We start from the raw sequence: 21795 nt of genomic DNA, 5'->3' as shown, positions 1-21795 counted from the left end.
TTTTTAAGATAAGTGATTGCCTTTGCTGGTATCTGTGTATGCGCTTGAGACCCTGATGTCTGCATTTCTTGGTATTTCCATTTCAACATGACCCAGGAAGGGAAAGGGGGAAAATATTGGAGGTAAAGTAGGTTTCTGGCTTTCATTACTGATCTTTTGTTTCTTTTTTGAATAGGGAAAGGAGAATTCTATGAAGCCACCTCTTGGATGCAATAAGGAAGCCAATCATATAGGAAGAAGAAATCTCCTCGATGTGATGTTCTTGTTGAATCCTTGCTCTTACTTACAGATAAAGAAGGGGGTAAAAGAGCCAAGTGTATGCATTTTTCCAAAGGAATACGACAGCCATATCACTGGTGACATGAAGGGAAAAGCATTTAAATGCCTGGAGTGTGGAAAGAGTTTCAATAGGAAGGATTATCTGCAGCGACATAAAAGGACTCACACTGGGGAGAAGCCCTATGAATGTTTGGAGTGTGGAAAGAGTTTCACTACGAAGGATCAACTGCAGCAGCATCAAAGGACTCACACTGGGGAGAAACCCTATAAATGCTTGGAGTGTGGACAGAACTTCCCTCATAGTTCAGGCCTACGTTCGCATCAAAGGACTCACACTGGGGAAAAACCCTATAAATGCTTGGAGTGTGGACAGAGCTTCGCTCAGAATGCACATCTACGTTCGCATCAAAGCACTCACACTGGGGAGAAACCCTATACGTGCCTGGAATGTGGACAGAGGTTCACTCGTAATTCAAGTCTATGTACGCATCAGAGAACTCATACTGGGGAAAAACCCTATACGTGCCTGGAGTGTGGCCAGAACTTCACTCATAGTTCAAGTCTACGTTCTCATCAAAGGACTCACACTGGGGAGAAACCCTATAAATGCTTGGAGTGTGGACAGAGCTTCGCTCAGAATGCACATCTACGTTCGCATCAAAGCACTCACACTGGGGAGAAACCCTATACGTGCCTGGAATGTGGACAGAGGTTCACTCGTAATTCAAGTCTACGTACGCATCAGAGAACTCATACTGGGGAAAAACCCTATACGTGCCTGGAGTGTGGACAGAACTTCACTCATAGTTCAAGTCTACGTTCTCATCAAAGGACTCACACTGGGGAGAAACCCTATAAATGCTTGGAGTGTGGACAGAGCTTCATTCAGAATTCAAGTCTCCGTTCACATCAAAGAACTCATACTAGGGAGAAACCCTATACATGCCTGGAGTGCGGACAGAGCTTCATTCGGAATTCAGATCTATGTTTACATCGAAGGACTCACACTGGGGAGAAACCCTATACATGCCTGGAGTGTGGACAGAGCTTCACTAAGAATTCAAATCTACGTTCGCATCAAAGGACTCACACTGGGGAGAAACCCTATACGTGCCTGGAGTGTGGACAGAGCTTCACTAAGAATTCAAATCTACATTCGCATCAAAGGACTCACACTGGGGAGAAACCTTATAAATGCCTGGAGTGTGGGCAGTGCTTCAGTTATAATGGAAGTCTACGTTCACATCAAATGACTCACACTGGGGAGAAACCCTATAAATGCTTGGAGTGTGGACAGAGCTTCACTCATAATTCAAGTCTCCGTTCGCATCAAAGAACTCACACTGGGGAGAAACCTTTTGAATGCTCGGAATGTGGACGGAGTTTCACTCATAATTCAGGTCTACGTTCACATTTAAGGACTCACGATCGTGAAGTCAGGAGTCTTGTGCTCCAAAACTCTGTCAGTCTGAATTCGGAAGTCCCAGAGTAGCTTGACATGTTCATTCTCTCTAACTTTTTCCAGCTTGTGATCCCACCAGTTCTTTGTCGCAGGCAGATGGTATTTGTGGCACAAGTTCGAATGAATCATCTGAGCAACGGTGTTATGCCTCTGCTTGTAGTCTGTCTGTGCAATCGTCTTGCAGCAGCTGAGGATGTGATCTATAGTTTAATCTGCAGGGTCTACATTTGGGATCTCTCGTCGACTTTTCATTTTTGGCTTGGTGGCATTGGCTCTAAGGGCTTGTTCTTGGGCTGCCAGAATCAGACCCTCCATCTCCTTTTTCAAAGTTCCATTTGTGAGCCACAGCCATGTTTTTTCTTTGTCAATTTGGCTCTCAATTTTCCCCCCGCAGAGGATGTAATCCATCCATTTTTCCTTCTCTTCTGCCTTTTGTCTCCTGTTTAGAGTAGATATAAAAGAATGTATGGATGCAGCTACATTTTGCCATTCTCCAGGCAAGATGTAGCTGCATGCATACATTCTTGGATATCTTTACCTTTTAATTTCCTTAGAATATGAGATTTAGAAAGTTAGTTAGCTGCTAGAGCTTTCCTATCCAGAATGTATTTCTTTTCTTTCAGTAAATCCTTTTGAACTTATATTTTTGGCTCTGCAGTCCTGTGCCTTCCTAAGCAACAGAGGCTTATCCCAGCTCACCACACGTAAGTTTCTGCTGGTTGTGAAGTGTCCTTCTGGCACTCTGCTATATTTTTGGTGAAATCACCCCAAGAGAGGGTTGAGTTTAACTGCTCAATAGATTCCCAACAAAATTAAAGAGAAAGAAAGCCAAATTAGATCTCTCCCTGTGAATACCGAACTAAAACAACTAATAATATAAGCATCCATTCTCCTTACAGATCTGGCATCTCAAGGTTTGGGCGCAGCTGGCACACAAGTTTTAATTGTGCAAAGGTGCTCCTGGCCACTGCCAACATCTGGGTTCCAGGGTCAACAATAATGAGTACAGGAACACCCCCAGACTGTGGACCTGTGTCTTCAGGCTGTAATTTCACTCCCTGTTCTGCCTTCCGCCTGACCAGGAGGGCCGTTCAGTGAGCTGTATAATTTTAGCAGTGTATATAAATTACTATGTTTATCATTTTCTTAATAAAAAACATGTTAGCAAAAAGGAATTTAGAAGAGACTGGAAAGGCAGATACAGCTGGGATTTAATACATAATTTAAGGTCCTTTGGGATATTGTTTTCCATCTATATGTTGATTACATGCCTCTGGGTTTGATTTTGATACTTCAGTTATTAAAGTACAGTAGAGTTTCACTTATCCAACATAAGCGGGCCAGCAGAACGTTGGATAAGCGAATATGTTGGATAATAAGGAGAGATGAAGGAGAAGCCTATTCAACATCAAATTAGGTTATGGTTTTACAAATTAAGCACCGAAACATCATGTTATACAACAAATTTGACAGAAAAAGTAGTTCAATATGCAGTAATGCTACATAGTAATTACTGTATTCATGAATTTAGCACCAAAAAATCACGATATATTGAAAACCTTGACTAAAAAAATGCGTTGGATAATCCAGAACGTTGGATAAGCGAATGTTGGATAAGTGAGATGATACTGTAATAGTGTTTTGATCATCTATTGCATTTTCTGGTATGACTTTGGTTTTCATTGCTGCACATTTGAATCCAGCATTTCAGTTCAACTGTCCCTCCATATTTAGAGGTATAGTTTTCACGGATGATGATGATACAGTAATAACAATATTCTTATTTCTTGTCGTCCTTTCCTCAAGGCTGGTTACAACATAGCTAAAATTATTTAAAATATTCTATAAAATGCAATAATAATTATTATTTATAAGGAATCATTATAATCCAGGTGTGATATTATAATAGGGGAGTGTGCATTAACAGATTAACTTTGGGGTATTAATAATAATAATTATTATTATTATTATTGTTATAAGGATTCATAAGCCCGGGTCAGGGTAAGCTTCTGACCATTAATAGTCCAGCTTCTGTTGACCTATGCAGTTTCATCTGTCAAGTAGGAATTTAGGTACCGCTTATGCGGGGAGGCTAATTTAACTAATTTACGACGCCAGCAGTGTGCAGAAGTACTCCATCAAGGACCCAAGTCACAGTGGATGATAAAGCAGCAGCTCCTCCTGTGACCGGAATCGAGCATACCCTCATGAAGCCAGAAGCTGGAAAACGTTAAATTGCCTCTGTGTCTGTCTATATGTGGTTGTCTATAAATGTTGTTTGTCTAATGGCATTGAATGTTTGCTATGTATATGTACATTGTGATCCGCCCTGAGTCCCCTTTGGGGTGAGAAGGGCGGAAAATAAATACTGTAAATAAATAAATAAATAATAACTAAAGTATTAAAGAAACCTGTTTTCCCAATAATAAGATATCACCTGAGAATAAGACCTTATCTTTGGGAGCAAAAGGTACTATGAAACGAAATTTGGAAAAGAAATTCTGTTCCTGGTTTGAAAGTGCTATTTCCCATTTAATTGTGTAGTCCTTCCTTTGAAAGTACAGAAGTTGTTAGGCTTGTCCAATTGATTAAAAAATGTTTCTGTAATCATTACAAAATGGGAGCATGGGCGTTTCATTTCTAAAGTGTTTCTAAAGTATCATTAGTGAATAATTTGTTACTATAACGAGAGAAACCCTATTTTGTTACTATTTTGTTATAGTTATTGTGCACCTGGGGGGCTTCTGGGACTGTTCAGAATTTTCAACTGGTCCAACGAGCAGCAGCCAGGTTGCTCACCGGAGTGGCGTACAGGGAGCACACAACTATTTACCTATTTATTTACAGTATTTATATTCTGTCTTTCTTTCTTACCCCGAAGGGGACTCAGGGCGGATCACAATGTACATATACATGGCAAGCATTCAATGCCATATGAACATACAGACAAAGACAGAGATGCTGAGACAATTTAACCTTCTCCAGCTTCCTGAAGGTATGCTCGATTCCAGCCACAGGGGGAGCAGCTGCTTCATCATCCACGGTGATGGCGAGTCCTTGATGGAGTACTTTCTCATTCCAGACACTGATGGACGATTTTTATGGTGTCGTAAATTAGTTAAATTAGCCTCCCCACATAAGTGGTACCTAAATTTCCTACTTGATAGATGCAACTATCTTTCGGGTTGCTTAGGTCAACACCGAGCAGGTCTATTTTTTATTTTAATGGTTGGGTGCTCACTCCGACACGGGCTGGCCTCAAACTCAAAGTGATTTATTTCAGCTGGCTACAAAGCCCCAAGTGGTTCCGGCCTAGCTTACCTGTCTGAATGTACCCAATCACCTCGGAGATTAATATCGTCTGGGGAGGCCCTGGTTTTGGTCCCGCCATCTTCACAAGCGTGACTGATGGGAACGAGAGACAGGGCCTTCTCAGTGGCGGCCCCCAGGCTGTGGAACGTCCTCCCTCGTGACATCCGATCAGCTCCCTCCCTCCTCGCCTTCAGAAGGAAAGTAAAAACCTGGCTCTGTGACCAGGCTTTGGGAGACCAGATTATGTGCAATGATTATGGAACGGGCATGGATGACAATCTTTGGATGGCGTGAGTTTAACACTGAATGTCATTTTAAATGCTTAATCTATATTAATTTTTTAACTCAACTGTTTTTAAATTTAATCTATATATATAAAAGAGTGATGGAATCGCGGCACCGAGCAAAACAACTAAACTACGGGGCCCCCAACCTCAAAACTGGACAACACAACCCATCATCCACGCCTCTAGGTTGATACAATTAAAAATCCCGTCAAAAACCTCCACGGGGCCTTAAAACCCCAGCCGTCAGCCTGGCTGGAAGGCCCCATGGTGGTCGGAGGAGGAGGGGCCTCCACGCATTGGGGCCTGTGACGCCCGCTGAAGAGGAGGGCCGTGAGGCCCCAAGGTTTCTTTTTTCTTTTCTTTTTTTGATGTTGAGGCCTGCAGAGGCGAATGCGGGGGGGGGGGGGGCTTCCAGAAAGCCCCCCCCCCCCCACGAAGAGCACCGCAGCCTCCTCCGTGCCCCGCAGGCCTCAGGGCGGCCCCAGCCAGGAGAGAGCCAGAGCCGGAACCTTTCCCCCCGAAGAGCCAGGCTGGAGGGAGGCCGCTAGGACCAAGGTTTCTTTTCTTTTAACAATTTATTTTCTTTTGGAGATAGAGGCCTGAAGGAGTGGCCTCAAGGTCGGGAACAGACCCCCCCCCCCGTGTCTTAAAGGGTCCTAGACCCTCCCTCCCCTTTTCCCCTCTTCGGACGAAGGACCTCCCTTCCCAGCCTCACCTGCCTGGGCCTCTGTCTCTCTTCCGCCTGCCTGTGCTCTCAGGCAACAAATATCATATCTACAATTACTGTGGTGTAATAATACAGAACAATATAATCTCTAAAATCAGAACATTCAATAAAGAGGAACACTCTGAAAATGTGAATTCCAGAAAGGAAACCAACAGGGCCAGCTAACACCTCCCAACAAAGGATTCCCCCAGACAGGAAGCAACAATATAATCTCTAAAATCAGGACATTACATAAAGAAAACTCTGAAAATGGGAAGTCCAGACAGGAAACCAACAGGGCCAGCTAACACCTCCCAACAAAGGATTCCCGCAGGCAGGAAACAACCAGGCTTCCAAACAGCAAGGCTATTCAGTGTTGTTCAACCTAACCAACCAACGTTTCCCCATCATAGTACACCCTCAGGGTTTCAAGCCATGAGGCTACTCCATCTCATTCAGCCTGCCCAAGAAAGGATGCCCCTATGTAGAAAGCAGTCAGTCTTTGAAACAGCGAGGCTATTCAGTGCCATTCAAATTGGCTAAAAAACCATTTCCCTACAATGCAACTACCCAGCCTTCCAAGCAGCAAACCTATTCCATTGTATTCCAGCTCACCAAACAAGGATTCACGTAAGGAGAAAACACCCAGACTTTAAGACTGCAAGGCTATTCACTGCTATTCCAACTGGTCAACAAATGATTCCCATCAGCCACAGCAACGCGTGGCCGGGCACAGCTAGTAGCTGTATGTAATGCAAGGCATTGAATAATTGCAATATGTAAGCCGCCTTGAGTCCCTTTCAGGGTAGAGAAAGGTGGGGAATAAATAGGGTAAATTAAATAAGACCTTCCAGGATTTTATACCCAGCGTCTATTTCACAGAACTTTAGAGAAGGAGACTCCATCAGACCCCAGACAGTCTCTATTACATTTGGAAGAGACTTCAAAGGTCATGCCAGGCAGGAAGACACACCATCCAAGCCTGTCCAACAGATGGCCATTCAGCTCTGGTTAAGGAAGTCTAGACGAGAGATTCCACCAGATTCCCAGTCTGCCTATTTTAGATTTGGAAGGGGCTTCAAAGGTCATCTAGTCTGACGGCGCTTTTTTACCATTCAAGACAATACAATTTAAGCCATCCCAAAAATGGCCACCCAGCCACTGTTTCACCGAACTCTAGAGAAGGAGACTATCGGACTCGCAGGCAGTATATATTAGATTTGGAAGGGACCTCAAAAGTCATCTAGTCTGGCCACCTTTTGTCAGGCAGGAAGACACTTCCCAAAGAATGGCCATTCAGCTTCTGTTTAAAGGCCTCTAGAGAGGGAAAAATATTCTGCTCCTGGTTTGAAAGTGCAATTTCCTGTTTAATTGTGTGGTCCTTCCTTTGAAAGTAGTTGTTAGGCTTGTCCAATTGATTAAAAAAATGTTTCACTGTTTCCACCAGATTCCTAGGCTGTCTATATTAGATTTGGCTGGGATTTCAAAGGTGATCTAGTCTGACCCCCCCTGGCAATGCAGGAATATACACTTTAAGCCTACCCAGCATCTATTTATGGAATTGTAGTGAAGGAGACTCCGTCAGACACCCAGTCAGTATGTATGTGTATATACTGTATATACCGTGTTTCCCCGAAAATAAGACAGTGTCTTATATTAATTTTTGCTCCCAAAGATGCTCTAGGTCTTATTTTCAGGGGATGTCTCATTTTTCCATGAAGAAGAATTCACATTTATTGTTGAACAAAAAAATGAACATTTATTATATACTGTACAGTAGTTGTCATTATAAACCAGCATAACCAGACAAACTGAATCCTATCAAGAATTTCTTGTTACTACCAATATTTCCATGTACAACACTTTATGGTACGTACATTTAGCAATCCCGCATACTCTGGTGTTCTGTTTGGCAGGAATGCTTCCAAACAAAAACTTTGCTAGGTCTTATTTTTGGGGGAGGCCTTATATTTAGCAATTCAGCAAAACCTCTACTAGGTCTTATCTTCTGGGGATGTCTTATTTTAGGGGAAACAGGGTATAAATATATATACACACTTACACACCCATACACACACATACTACATTTATATTTATTTATTTATTTATTTACAGTATTTATATTCCACCCTTCTCACCCCGAAGGGGACTCAGGGCGGATCACATTATAACACACATAGGGCAAACATTCAATGCCCATAAACACATCAAACAGAGACCGAGACAGACAGACGCAGAGGCAATTTAACCTTCTCCTGAGGGGATGTTCGATTCTGGCCACAGGGGGGAGCAGCTGCTTCATCATCCACACTGACGGCACTTCCTCATTCCAGGTTGTAAATTAGTTAATCTTGCCTCCCCACTTTATAAGTGGTACCTTATCTCCTACTTGATAGATGCAACTATCTTTTGGGTTGCTAGGTCAGCAACGAGCAGGGGCTATTTTTTATTTTTAATTGACGGGTGCTCACCCCGCCACGGGCTGGCCTCGAACTCATGACCTCATGGTCAGAGTGATTTAAGGCAGCTGCTCAACAGCTGCGCCACAGCCCGGCCCCTTTTCTTCTATTAAGGGAACCCAAAGTGGTATATTAGATTTGGAAGCGACTTCAATGGTCATCTAGCTTGACCCTCCCACCCTTCTTGCCATGCAGAACTATACAATTTAAGCCATTCTAACAAATGGCCACCTGGCCTCTGTTTCACAGAACTTTAGAGGTGGAGACTTCATCACTCTCCCAGGCAGTATATATTAGATGTGAAGGTCATCTACTCTGACCCCCCCTTCCTGCAATGCTGGAGTATATAATTTAAGCCTTCCCAACAAACGGCCACTCCGAGGTACTGATGTCAGTTCCTGGAAGGTGTAGGACACAAAGATAGGCTCACACAGTTTGGAGCTATGGAAAACGTTATTGAAACCGCCTTGCCAAGATGACTGCAAAGCTTTGTCAGGACCCAGGCTGCAGAGCACCAATAACCATGCACAGAGACCAGAATCTATCTAATATCTTTATTAAAGGAATATATAAAGTCAATAAAAACAAGTGAAGAATATAGTTCAGAGGTAGACCTTACAGGAAAGGTCAAATTTAGTCCAGGAAATCAATGTCCAATATGTGATATTAGAGTCCAAAGTTATAATCCAATAACCGAAACACACACTTTGCCGAGCAAAGTGTGGGGAAATGACAAGGTCCTTTAGTCCAATGGAGCTTGACAACAAGGCTGGAAAACAAACTAGATTCTTGGCAAACAAGACTTGATTCGAGGCAACAAGAAGCAAGAAGCAAGAACAGGGTCCGTGGCGAGGTCCGGGGAACAAGGCAGGCTTGGAACTAGAACAAGGTCCTGGAAACAAGGAACTGGAGTAGCGTAGTCCACACACGATCTCACTCCCGAAGCTGACGAATTGACTCCGCAAGGATCTCCTTGCGGGTAAACACCTATATAGGATCTTGCTTTCCCGCCAAGGAACACTTTCCCTGGGGAACAAGAAGTGAAACCCAAACTGTGTCCAGATGCATGACTCCTTAAGATTTCCCAAGGGAAACAGACTTAATCAGCTAAAATTGTCTGGCAGCGATTCTGGCGCTTCGGCGATTCGCCTCCCTAGCGCCTCTATCTCTATTATAATTATCCCGGCGAGAGAACGGGGGAGAATTCTACCCAAGGCTTGTTTGGCTGACTTCTTGAGGGCAAACATCCTGCAGGTGCAGGGGCTCCAATTCTGGCTGAATCGGTGGGAAACCCAAGTTTTCCTCTTCGTCTGCCACAATAGTACTAGGAACGGGACTACATGGCCCATGAGACATCACAAGCTTCTACTGCCCCTCTTCCGCTCTTTCCCCCCGGTATATTGGGTTGTTGCCTCCCTCCTCCCTTCACATCTCTTCTTCTCCATTCACACCTCCCTTTCCTTTTGTCCTTTCCCACCCTGTCATAAATCAGCCTTCCCAGCTAAATGGTCTTCTTCATCCGGCTTGTTGTGGTCAGGTGTAAAAAGAGCAGCTTGGAGAATGCTAATCTTTTTGCATCCTGACAACTGAGTCTTGTTCTCCTGCAAAAGTTGAGTACATTGGAGAGCTCCTTTGAAAGGAAAGCTATATTAATAAAAGTCAAAATATTTGTCCATTCATGAAACCCAATATCAAACAATGCGTACAGTACTTCCAATGCTTATCCTCCAGAGATAATTAACCTGGGCCTTCCAGAGTACCTAAGCTAATTCAGAAGAATACTAAAAAGTCATGTAGTGCATACTGGTGAGGTTTGCAGGTGATTGACCTTGACACCCAGGAGTTATAGTTCACCTTTATTCAGAGAACAATGAACCCATCTGATGACAGATCTGGACCAAACTTGGCACACAAATTCAACATGTCCAACTGGGAATACTGCTGGGCTTTTGGAGTGATTGACCTTTATCTCTGGGAGTTATAGTTCACCTGTATTTTGTGAGCCCTCTGAACCCCACCAGTGACGGATGTGGACCAAACGTGACACACAGACACAACGCTGCCAACTTGGGGTGATTGACGTTGGCATCAGAGAGTTATAGTTCACCCATATCCAGAGAAGACTGAACCCAGCAAGTGAGAGATGTGGGCCAAACTTGCTACACAGATCTAACATGACAAACTGTGAATACTGGCATGGTTTCAGGGTTATTGACCTGGGAATCTGGGAGTTGTAGTTCACCCGTATCCAGAGAACAATGAACACAGCAGATGACGGATCTGGACCAAACTTGGCACACAGACCCAACATTGTTGCCAGGTGAGAGTGTAGCGGAATCAGTAGCGTCCAGTTAACACCATGTGCAAAAGACTCAGACCAGGCAGAGGAATTTGAAATGAACAAAGAAAACTTTACTCTTGCTTGTAGAGTTGAAATACAAAACAGTTCTGCAATCATACAATGTCCATGTAGTTGCATAAGATCAATAACTAATCAATCAGCATCAATATATACACAGCATAGCATATTAATCAGCTACTTGACTGTAGCTATTAGGGAGCCTTCTTTTTCCTGTGCTCTCCCAGCAAGCTCAAATCCCAACTGACATTTCTCAGCCACCTGCCAGAAACAGATACATTGTTTTAGGCGTGGCCTTGCCTCTGCAAAAAGAGCTCCTCTGCAGAGTTCCCTTGCAAACTAACTTTTGCAAGGATTTCTTTACACACACACTTAGCAATTTGGCGCAATAAACATGGCCAACTGTGAATATTGGGGGAGTTTGGGGGGGGATTGACCCAAGACATTTGGGAATTGTAGTCCACCCACATCCTTGTGCATTTCCTAATGGGAGTATTCACACACACAAAAAGCAAAGGCTGAGGTATTTTTCTAAGACATAGAGTAACATAGGACCAAACTGATGTTACCTAACATCCACAAACAAACAAGTAACCCGGGCACAACCGGATACCCAAGCGTGTGTGTGTGTGTGTGTGTGTGTATATATATTACTAGCTGTGCCCGGCCACGCGTTGCTGTGGCAAAGTATGGTGGTATGGGAAATAAAGTATTGAGGAATTGGTGGTAATTAAGGTGAAGGGTCCCCTGGGCTGAGTGGGTTGCTAGGAGACCAAGTGAGCGGAGCTTTACCTTCTAACTGGCAGCAATTGGATAAAAACAATTATTCCTCTCCCTCTAATTAGGACTTTATTTTTCTTTTCTTTTTGTTGTATCAACCTAGAGGCATGGATGAGGGGTTGTGCTGTCAATTTTCGAGGTTGTGGGGTGTTTACTTTTGTTGTTTTGTCCGCTGCCGTGATGCCATCACTCTTTTATATATATAGATATATATACACACACACACATATACACACATAAACATATATATATAGTGATTGTGAAACTACTGCTGCTTAATCGCATAGTCGTTTCCTACTCTGTGACCTCATGGACCAGTCCAGGCCAGAGCTCCCTGTCGGCCGTCACCGCCCCCAGTTCCTTCAAGGTCAGTCCAGTCACTTCAAGGATACCATCCATCCATCTCGCCCTTGGTCAGCCTCTCTTCCTTTTTCCTTCCCTTTTCCCCAGCATCGTGATCTTTTCCAAGCTTTCCTGTCTCCTCATGATGTGGCCAAAATACTTCAGCTTTGCCTCTCATCTCCTTCCCTCCAGTGAGCAGCCACTGGGCGTGATTTCCTGGAGGATGGACTGGTTGGACCTTCTTGCCCAGGTCCAAGGCACGCTCAGGGTTTTCCTCCAGCACCAGAGTTCAAAAGTGTCTCTCTTCCTTCGCTCAGCCTTCCTTATGGTCCAGCTCTCACATCCATAGGTTACTATGGGGAATACCATGGTTTTGACTATGCGGACCTTTGTTGCCAGTGTGATGTGAAACTACAACTCCCATGATTTCGTAGCACTGTGAGCCATGGCAGTTAAAGCAGCATTAAAGTGTATTGATTCTGTAGTTCAGATGTATCCTGGGAAGCCAGATCATCCAAATGCTGGGTCTCTGGAGGCTTTGGAGCAGAGGCTGGTTGGCCATCTGTGGAAAGGGCTTTGATTGTGCTTTTCCTGCATGGCAAGAATAGGGTCAGACTGGATGTCTCTTCGATGTTTATAGATTTTAAACTCCTGTCCTCCTGTGTTTCCTGCACTTTGCTTTGTTCTGTGTATTTCAATATATGTTTTGTGTAATATCATATACTAGCTGTGCCCGGCTATGCGTTGCTGTGGCGAAGTCTGGTGGTCTGGGAAATAAAGTATTGAGGAATTGGTGGTAGTTAAGGTAAAGGGTAAAGGTTTTCTCCTGGCATTAAGTCCATTATAAATGGGTTATATAGCTGTGTGGAAGGGCCTTGAGTCTACACTGCCATATAATCCAGTTAAAATAAGATAATCTGTATTTTATAGGCAGTGTGGAAGAGGCCTAAGTGAGGCCTAACTGCCTGTCCCCTGGGCTGAGTGGGTTGCTAGGAGACCAAGTGGGCGGAGCTTAGCCTTCTAACTGGCAGCAATCGGATAAAAACAATTATTCCTCTCCCTCTAATTAGGACTTTATTTTTCTTTTCTTTTTGTTGTATGAACGTAGAGGCATGGATGAGGGGTTGTGCTGGCAAATTTAGTGTTTCTGGGATGTGTAGTTTTGTTGTTTTGTCCTAGGCCGAAATTTCATTACCCTTTTATATATATACTAGCTATGCCCGGCCATGCGTTGCTGTGGCGAAGCCTGGTGATATGGGAAATAAAGTATTGAGCAATTGGTGGTAGTTGGTATATGTCATTTCCAAAAGGTTGTGAATATGCAGTATTTGTGGTTATTCCTTTTTTTTTTTTTTGTCGTTTGGACGGAAGTATGAATGGTTCAATTAGCTGGAATGATTGGCATGTAATGGCCTTTCAGCCTCAAAGCCTGGGTGATTCCTGAGTGGGGGAATCGTTTGTTGGGATGTGTTAGGTGGCTGTGTTTGTTTCTTGTGTGGAATTCATCTGTTTTCAGAGTGTTGTTCTTTACCTCTTGATGTGGAGGAGTGTGGTGGTGTTGAAAATAAAGTAATGAGGAAGTCGTGGTATATGTGTTATGGTTGTATATATGTAGAGAATGGATAAGATTGTGTGTGATCTTGAGCTCACATCATGTCTAGTGAACTTCCAGTAAGTCCATTAGTAGTTAAAGTCTGAAGGAAGTACGGTTTGATGGTGTAAAGGTATTGAATGGTATTAAAAGTGGTCAAGAAAGGTTTAGCTTAGGTAGGAAGGAGCGAGGGTTAGAAGGTGAAAGGATATTCAATTGTATTTAAGCTGGGTAACAAAGGGTTGCCCTTGGTAGGAAGTAGTCATATGTTGTACGTTGAGCATCTGTTGTACGTTGTATCCATATACAAATGTGTGTATATGTATATAGATTGTTTCTCATATAGAAATAATCTGAAGTTGCCTATATATATTCCATATATGTATGTATCCCACACCTATATATGGTGTATGGTGAGTATGGGTTATCCATATATACCAGTGTGTGTGTGTGTGTGTATATACAACCTGCTGTATTATATTATATTATATTATATTATATTATTATTATTATTATATTCCAAAGGTTTATTATTATGATTTAATATTATTATTATATTTGAAAGGTTTATTTTCATTATTACTATGTAATATTATTATATTTAAAAGGTTTATTATTATGATGTAATATTATTATTATATTCCAAAGGATTATTATTATTATTATTATTATTCCTCCCAAGAAAGGATTCCCCTAAGTAGGAAGCAGGCAGGGTTTGAAGTTGTAAGGTCATTCAATGGTAATTAATCTGATGAGATTTGGTTTGAAGATCCAATGATGGTTAAGTGTTATTATTATTATTATTATTATTATTATTATTATTATTATTATTATTATTATTATAGTATGGAGTATTAAAAAGCCTTATTATTATGATAGCATTATAATATTATGGGGTATTTAAAAGCCACCCCTTATACACAATAGAGAGAACAGAATGGCAGAGAAAAGAAACTTTGCACATCCTCAGAGGTTCGCTTTTTGGAAACTGTTGGGAGAAAAACAGGAGGAAAGTATATTGCCTATTTATTGACTGATTAATGTATTGTTTTATGATTGTTATTTAATATCGATTGGAGTGAAGTCACTTGAGCCACGAGGTGCTGGTTTTGTATAACCCAAGGTTGTCTGTTGTATAACCAAAGGAGGAAGAATGGAAGTTTTCCATCCAGTAGCTAAGGAAACGTTGTAAACTCTCCCTGCCATTGGGGAAGAGGCATGGCAAAGCATGATGGGAACTGTAGTTTCCCCAGAATAGAGGCTGGCTCTTAAAGGAGCCTTTGAGATTCACAGCAGTTGAGAACATTTGAAAGTTTTGGAAAGGAGTACTAAAAGGAAGACAGTAAGGCAGAAGGAAGGGAGAGAGGGAGGGGGTGTGCGGAGAAAAGGGAGAAGAAAATGATTTTGAGGCGGAAGGTGCTGCTGGTGGTGGTTCTTCCCTTCTTCCCTCAGGAATCTCGCCTCGAATCGGGAGGTAGGCGGAGGAAGGAGAGAGGGGGAGAGAAAGGAAGCCATAGTGTCTGGAAGAGGAAAAGGTGGCTGACGAAGAAGCCGCTGAATGGAGGCTCTCCGTTTTTCGGTTTTTTTACCTCGGAGGCCTGGAGAGAAGGAGGAGGATGGAGTGTTCCGTTGGGGGGAAGGTGGTGGAGGGAAGGATTGGCGAGGAGGAGGTGCCGGAGGAGGGAGAAGTTGAGCGTGTGGGCGAGGGGAATGTGTGTGTGCGCGCGCGGGGGAAGCGTTTCTAGGATTGTGTGTTGGCGCAGGCGCACATGGTCTGTTGTGGTTTTTGGCCCTGTGATTGTTGTTTGTGTGATATTTTGTTGTTTCGTACTGGAGGCGGGGATGATGGATTGCGTTGCCAATTTTCGAGTTTGGGGGGCCTGTAGATTTGTTGTTTTGTGCATCGCCGTGATGCCATCACTCTTTTATATATATAGATGGATATAGATTTCATAGAAATACATGTTAACATATGGATTTTATGTAATTGTTTTATGAAGTGTTTTAACTCTGTTGGGCTCTGCATCCAGTCGTGAGAGGTGGGGAAGAAATAATAATAATAATAATAATAATAATAATAGTAATAATAATCTATATATATAAAAGGGTAATGAAATTTCCCTTTTACTGGGAGGGAGAGAGGCGCCGACGTCACCCAGGCCACGCCCCCTTCGCGTCCCACTGGGAGGGAGCGCAGCGCCGACGTCGCCCAGGCCACGCCCCCTTCGCGTCTCACTGGGAGGGAGCGCAGCGCCGACGTCGCCCAGGCCACGCCCCCTTCGCGTCCCACTGGGAGGGAGCGCAGCGCCGACGTCGCCCAGGCCACGCCCCCTTCGCGTCCCACTGGGAGGGAGCGCAGCGCCGACGTCGCCCAGGCCACGCCCCCTTCGCGTCTCACTGGGAGGGAGCGCAGCGCCGACGTCGCCCAGGCCACGCCCCCTTCGCGTCCCACTGGGAGGGAGCGCAGCGCCGACGTCGCCCAGGCCACGCCCCCTTCGCGTCCCACTGGGAGGGAGCGCAGCGCCGACGTCGCCCAGGCCACGCCCCCTTCGCGTCCCACTGGGAGGGAGCGCAGCGCCGACGTCGCCCAGGCCACGCCCCCTTCGCGTCTCACTGGGAGGGAGCGAAGCGCCGACGTCGCCCAGGCCACGCCCCCTTCGCGTCCCACTGGGAGGGAGCGAAGCGCCGACGTCGCCCAGGCCACGCCCCCTTCGCGTCCCACTGGGAGGGAGCGAAGCGCCGACGTCGCCCAGGCCACGCCCCCTTCGCGTCCCACTGGGAGGGAGCGAAGCGCCGACGTCGCCCAGGCCACGCCCCCTTCGCGTCCCACTGGGAGGGAGCGAAGCGCCGACGTCGCCCAGGCCACGCCCCCTTCGCGTCCCACTGGGAGGGAGCGAAGCGCCGACGTCGCCCAGGCCACGCCCCCTTCGCGTCCCACTGGGAGGGAGCGAAGCGCCGACGTCGCCCAGGCCACGCCCCCTTCGCGTCCCACTGGGAGGGAGAGAGGCGCCGACGTCACCCAGGCCACGCCCCCTTCGCGTCCCACTGGGAGGGAGAGAGGCGCCGACGTCGCCCAGGCCACGCCCCCTTCGCGTCCCACTGGGAGGGAGCGAAGCGCCGACGTCGCCCAGGCCACGCCCCCTTCGCGTCCCACTGGGAGGGAGCGCAGCGCCGACGTCTCCCAGGCCACGCCCCCTTCGCGTCCCACTGGGAGGGAGCGAAGCGCCGACGTCGCCCAAGCCACGCCCCCTTCGCGTCCCACTGGGAGGGAGCGCAGCGCCGACGTCGCCCAGGCCACGCCCCCTTCGCGTCCCACTGGGAGGGAGCGAAGCGCCGACGTCGCCCAGGCCACGCCCCCTTCGCGTCCCACTGGGAGGGAGCGAAGCGCCGACGTCACCCAGGCCACGCCCCCTTCGCGTCCCACTGGGAGGGAGAGAGGCGCCGACGTCACCCAGGCCACGCCCCCTTCGCGTCCCACTGGGAGGGAGCGAAGCGCCGACGTCGCCCAGGCCACGCCCCCTTCGCGTCCTACTGGGAGGGAGAGAGGCGCCGACGTCACCCAGGCCACGCCCCCTTCGCGTCCCACTGGGAGGGAGCGCAGCGCCGACGTCGCCCAGGCCACGCCCCCTTCGCGTCCCACTGGGAGGGAGCGCAGCGCCGACGTCGCCCAGGCCACGCCCCCTTCGCGTCCCACTGGGAGGAATAGAGGCGTAGACGTCACACAGGCCACGCCCCCTTCGCGTCCCACTGGAAGGAATATAGGCGTCGACGTCACACAGGCCACGCCCCCTTCGTGTCCCACTGGGAGGGAGAGGCGTAGACGTCGCCCAGGCCACGCCGCCCTCGCGGCCGCCGCCGCCATTTTGTGAGGAAGGACGAAGGAACAAAGAGGAAGAATGAGGTGAGGGAGGGGCGGCCTTGGGGGTGGGCACGAAGAGGAGGGGGCGAGGCCCAGCCCCGAACACATCTCCACCCGGGACCGGTTTCGGGTCTGGAGCAGGAGGCCCAAAGGGAGCCAGGGAGGGAGGGAGGGAGGCCTTTCCCTCAGGCGCGGCCTCCTCTTTCCTGAGGGATTTCTCCACAGGAGGCCAGGCCTCGGGGGAGAGAGAGACCCAGGCCCGACTAGAGTTACTGACCTGAAAGTTACGGGTTCGAATCCAACCTGGGGAGAGCGCGGATGAGCTCCCTCTGTCAGCTCCAGCTCCCCACACAGGGACATGAGAGAAACCTCCCACAAGGATCGTAAAAACATCAAAACATCTGGCAACGTCCCCTGGGTAACGCCCTCCCTTCCCACCCCCCATACGCAAGCCCCCTCCTCTCCCACTTCTCACACCCAGCCCTCCCTCTCCGCATTCTCCCCAAGCCCAAGGCACCCGACACATGCCAAGGCTGCCATGGTTTGCAAGGCCTCCCCACCAGCATTTTGAATGTGCATTTACTGCATGGCAATAGCAGATTCAACTGGATGGCCAGTAGCATTGCTTCTGTTGTTGTTGTTATTATAGTTATTATAATTATTTCAAAGGCTGGATGGCCATCTGTTGGGGTGCTTTGATTTGTGCTTTTCCTGTATGGCAGAAGGAGATTGAGTGGCCACTTGGTTTCTCATTATTATTATTATTATTATTATTATTATTGACACAGTATGACACAGCAAATGAGATCTATATGCTGGATTTCGTATCACAAAATCACAAGTCGAACAATTCCCAAGCGTTTAGGACTGTGTGATGTATTTTTGGATGATGCATGCAGATCCCAGTCAGGTGGCCTTTTGCAGTTGGCAGATTGTAATTTTGTCAATTTTTATGGTTTCCTAATGCCAGCCGAGATCTTTTGGCACGGCACCCAATGTGCTGATCACTACCGGGACCACCTGTACTGGTTTCTGCCAGAGCCTTTGCAGTTCAATCTTGAGATCCTGATAACGGCTGAGTTTTCCTGTTTTTTTTTTTTGTCAATTCGACTGTCACCTGGTACGGCGACATCTTTTTTATTTTCCACAACCATGAGGTCTGGTGTATTGTGTTCCAAAACTTTGTCAGTCTGGATTCGAAAGTCCCACAGTGTTTTTGCATGCTCATTTTCCATTCCCTTTGCAGGTTTGTGATCCCACCAGTTTTTTACTGCTGGGAGGTGGTACTTGTGACAAAAATTCCAATGAATCATTTGAATTGTTGTTGTTGTTATTATTTCAAAGACTGGGTGGTCATCTATTAAGGATGCTTTCACTGCTTTCACTGCATGGCCGAAGGGGGTTGGACTGGTTGGCCCCTGGGGTCTTCTACTGAAATAAAGTTAAGTTTATTTTTGATAAAAATATTCTTTGTTATAAATAATCTTTCTTTCTTTCTATCTTTCTCTCTGCATTACAAACAAGATATGTGTAGTGAACATAGGAATTTGTTCATGTTTTTTTCAATTAGTTCACACAAACATTCCCCATCTGCCACTGGCCCGGTCCCTTTATCACATTTTAAAATGCAATGTGGCCCCTGTGTCCGCAAGTTTCTTGGGGCTGCATGAGAAACATTTCTTTCAAAAAGGGCTTCACAGCTTTAAACATTTGAGAACCCTGGGTTAAAGGATCCCAATTATCAACATAGCATTTGTTGAATTATCTTGGTGGGTCTGTAGATTGTTTGTAGGTTGTGTTTCTTCATCAGCTTCCCTATGCAGTCAGTGGTTCCCTTGGTATGTGGTAAGAACACTTTTCCTTTAGGTGGGTCTTTGTCTTTACGCTTGTGGCTTGTTCTTGGTCTTTCAGCTCTTCTGGTGTCTGTCATAGAATACATATCCATTGGCCGGGAGGGATTCGAACCTGGCAGCTTTCAGGTCAGCAACCCAACCTTCAAGTCATGAGGCTTTTATCCCCTAGGCCATTGGAGGCTCCATCTTACACTAATAGATACCTACATAAAAACTCCAACCATTATGCATACTGTAAACTGCATAGCCAAATTGTTGATTTTGTTTGCGGATGACTAGGACGCCCAGAATTGGTAGATTTCCCAGGTAGTTTTCCTGAGAAATTGGCTGTTGATGTGGTCCAGGAACTTATTTAGTTCTTCTTCTCCATGGTTTTGAATGTGACTTTCCTGCTTCTTGGCAGGGGGTTGTCGTAGATGGCCCATGAGGTCCAGGGCCAATCCAACATGGAAGCCAATTACGTCCCCACTTGGAGCGCATGGTCCCCAGGGGTGCTGTTGAGCCCCCCCCCCCCCCCCCCCCCCGGGGCGGGGACCATCAGCTCGCTCGCCGCCGAACAGGAAGGCCTTGCTCGGCGAGCGAGCTCTCCAGGAAGGCCTAGCTCTTCTCGGGAGACCTTGCAAGGTCTTCCGAGAAGAGCCTGGCCTTCCTCGTTCTGCTGTTTGGCAAGCGATGGTCCCCGCTGCCGCTGCTGGGGACCTTCACTCGCCAAACGGCTGAACAAGGAAGGCCAGGCTCCAGGAAGGCCTAGCTGTTCTAGGGAGACCCATTCATCAGGTTGTCTTCCAAGGATAGCATTTTGGTGATTGGTCCGTAAATGACTTAGAGATCTATTATTCTGAATCCACATGCTTTTTTTTTCACAAGAGGACATACATTTCTAGGTGGAAAGTGATCCCGACAAGGGTTTGCACCTTTTTCTTTTCAGGCCTTTTCTCCCTCCATTGGTGCCTCTTTGAAATCCACGGCACTGTTGGCCACGGCTGATTTCCCGTTGCAGGGCCAGAGCTTCCTAGTTGTCTCTCAGTGTTTATACCACCTTTTAAAATATTAGCTTTGAACCCATCTTTAAATGAGTTTTGAGTTCACCAACATCATTTCAAAATGTGCCTTGTTAAAATAAAGATATATTTCTAGCCCAGCTGCTGGTTAAAGGTCTGCTAAATAATGAAAATTTGAAAGGTGAAGCTGTTAAAAAGCATGGGCAAATTTCAGCCTTTCCTCCAGGTGTTTTGGACTTCCAACTCCCACAATTCCTGATTGCCTAAGGTGTGTTTGATACCACGTTAACCTTTTGGGAGGTCATGGTTTTATTTAATTCATGGGGGAAGGCAGGCTGTTCTGCTTCCCCCCTTTCCAGGCTGTTTTGCTCATGCTTAGTAAAGCACTAGCTGTGCCCGGCCACGCGTTGCTGTGGCAAAGTGGTGGTGGTATTGGTTAAAAATTGTTGTGTAATTTTTAGACTTTATTTGCATTTTTTATTAATTTTATTGTAAGTTATATTTTTATTTATTATATTTTATTATTTTCTTGTATTATTTTAAGTTATTTTCTGTTATTATAGTATTTTATTGTATTAACTTTTTAGTGTTTTTTATTATTATTTATTGGGTTGCTAGGAGACCAAGTTGGAGGAGCTTAGCCTTCTAACTGGCAGCAATTGGATAAAAGCAATTATTCCTCTCTCTCTAATTAGGACTTTATTTTTCTTTTCTTTTTGTTGTATCAACCTAGAGGCGTGGATGATGGGTTGTGTTGTCAAATTTCGAGGTTGGGGGGCCTGTAGTTTTGTTGTTTTGTGGGTTGCCGTGATGCCATCACTCTTTTATATATATAGATTCATGAGCCGGCTTCATTGCAGAGACATTCCTAGGAAGGACCCTGTATGAAAAGCCTTTGTTTCTCTAGCTCTCCTTCAGCCACTGGAAATCTTTCCATGGGCAGAGAACAAGGAAGGTAAGGGGGGAGTGGGCAAAGGAAAAAAAGGCCATGTTGATGGAGCTGCGCTTGTCTTTGCATCTGTGGGAGTGAATGGCCCAAAGGGAGCTTTCTTCAGCCGAGACTCATTTTGTGAATATCCAAACAACTCACAATGTGGTTTTGAATTAGATGGATGAGGAGGTAGGGTCATGGTTGGGTTTAGAATTCCTTTGGAAAAAGACAAGAATTTTGGTGGCAGCAGGTGTCAATTTGGGATGCTCAGGAAGCAGAGCTGGGACCACCCTGGCATGGGAAGGATAGGGGTCAGCCCAGTAATCTTTGTGTCCCTCAGCATTTAGCACATCCTGGTAATTCGGGGAAACCCATTATTCAGTGAGTGACACCCTTTAACATTTGAAAGGACCATTAGTTTCTGCCTGTCTTTGATTCTTTAGTGTTTGACCCAATGACATCAATGTGATGCTCCAGTATTAGAAGGAATTCCCCTTCTTTTCTTCCATCATTCATTCTTTTCTTCTTCCCTCCCTCCTTCCTTTCTCTTTCTTTCTAAATACATTTCCTTATT

General features: G+C 45.9%; 2 protein-coding genes across 2 annotated transcripts in view; both read left to right on the top strand.

Moving 5' to 3' along the window:
- Nucleotides 1–21795, top strand: part of LOC134295667 (zinc finger protein 850-like) — a 74293-nt gene that overhangs the window by 1384 nt on the left and 51114 nt on the right. Inside the window, exon 2 of the mRNA XM_062968793.1 lies at nucleotides 176–1691. Within this exon, the coding sequence (XP_062824863.1) occupies nucleotides 176–1691 (1516 nt within the window). The remainder of the gene's footprint in view (nucleotides 1–175; nucleotides 1692–21795) is intronic.
- LOC103282701 (zinc finger protein 420) overlaps nucleotides 17271–21795 on the top strand; it is a 55639-nt gene continuing 51114 nt past the window's right edge. Inside the window, exon 1 of the mRNA XM_062968789.1 lies at nucleotides 17271–17478. The gene's annotated coding sequence lies outside the window, so the exon portion shown is untranslated. The remainder of the gene's footprint in view (nucleotides 17479–21795) is intronic.

The sequence above is a fragment of the Anolis carolinensis genome, chromosome 1 (assembly GCF_035594765.1).
Source record: "Anolis carolinensis isolate JA03-04 chromosome 1, rAnoCar3.1.pri, whole genome shotgun sequence".
NCBI lineage: Eukaryota > Metazoa > Chordata > Lepidosauria > Squamata > Dactyloidae > Anolis > Anolis carolinensis.
Note: the sequence above shows the minus strand (reverse complement) of the source record. Positions and strands in the feature narration are given on the sequence as shown.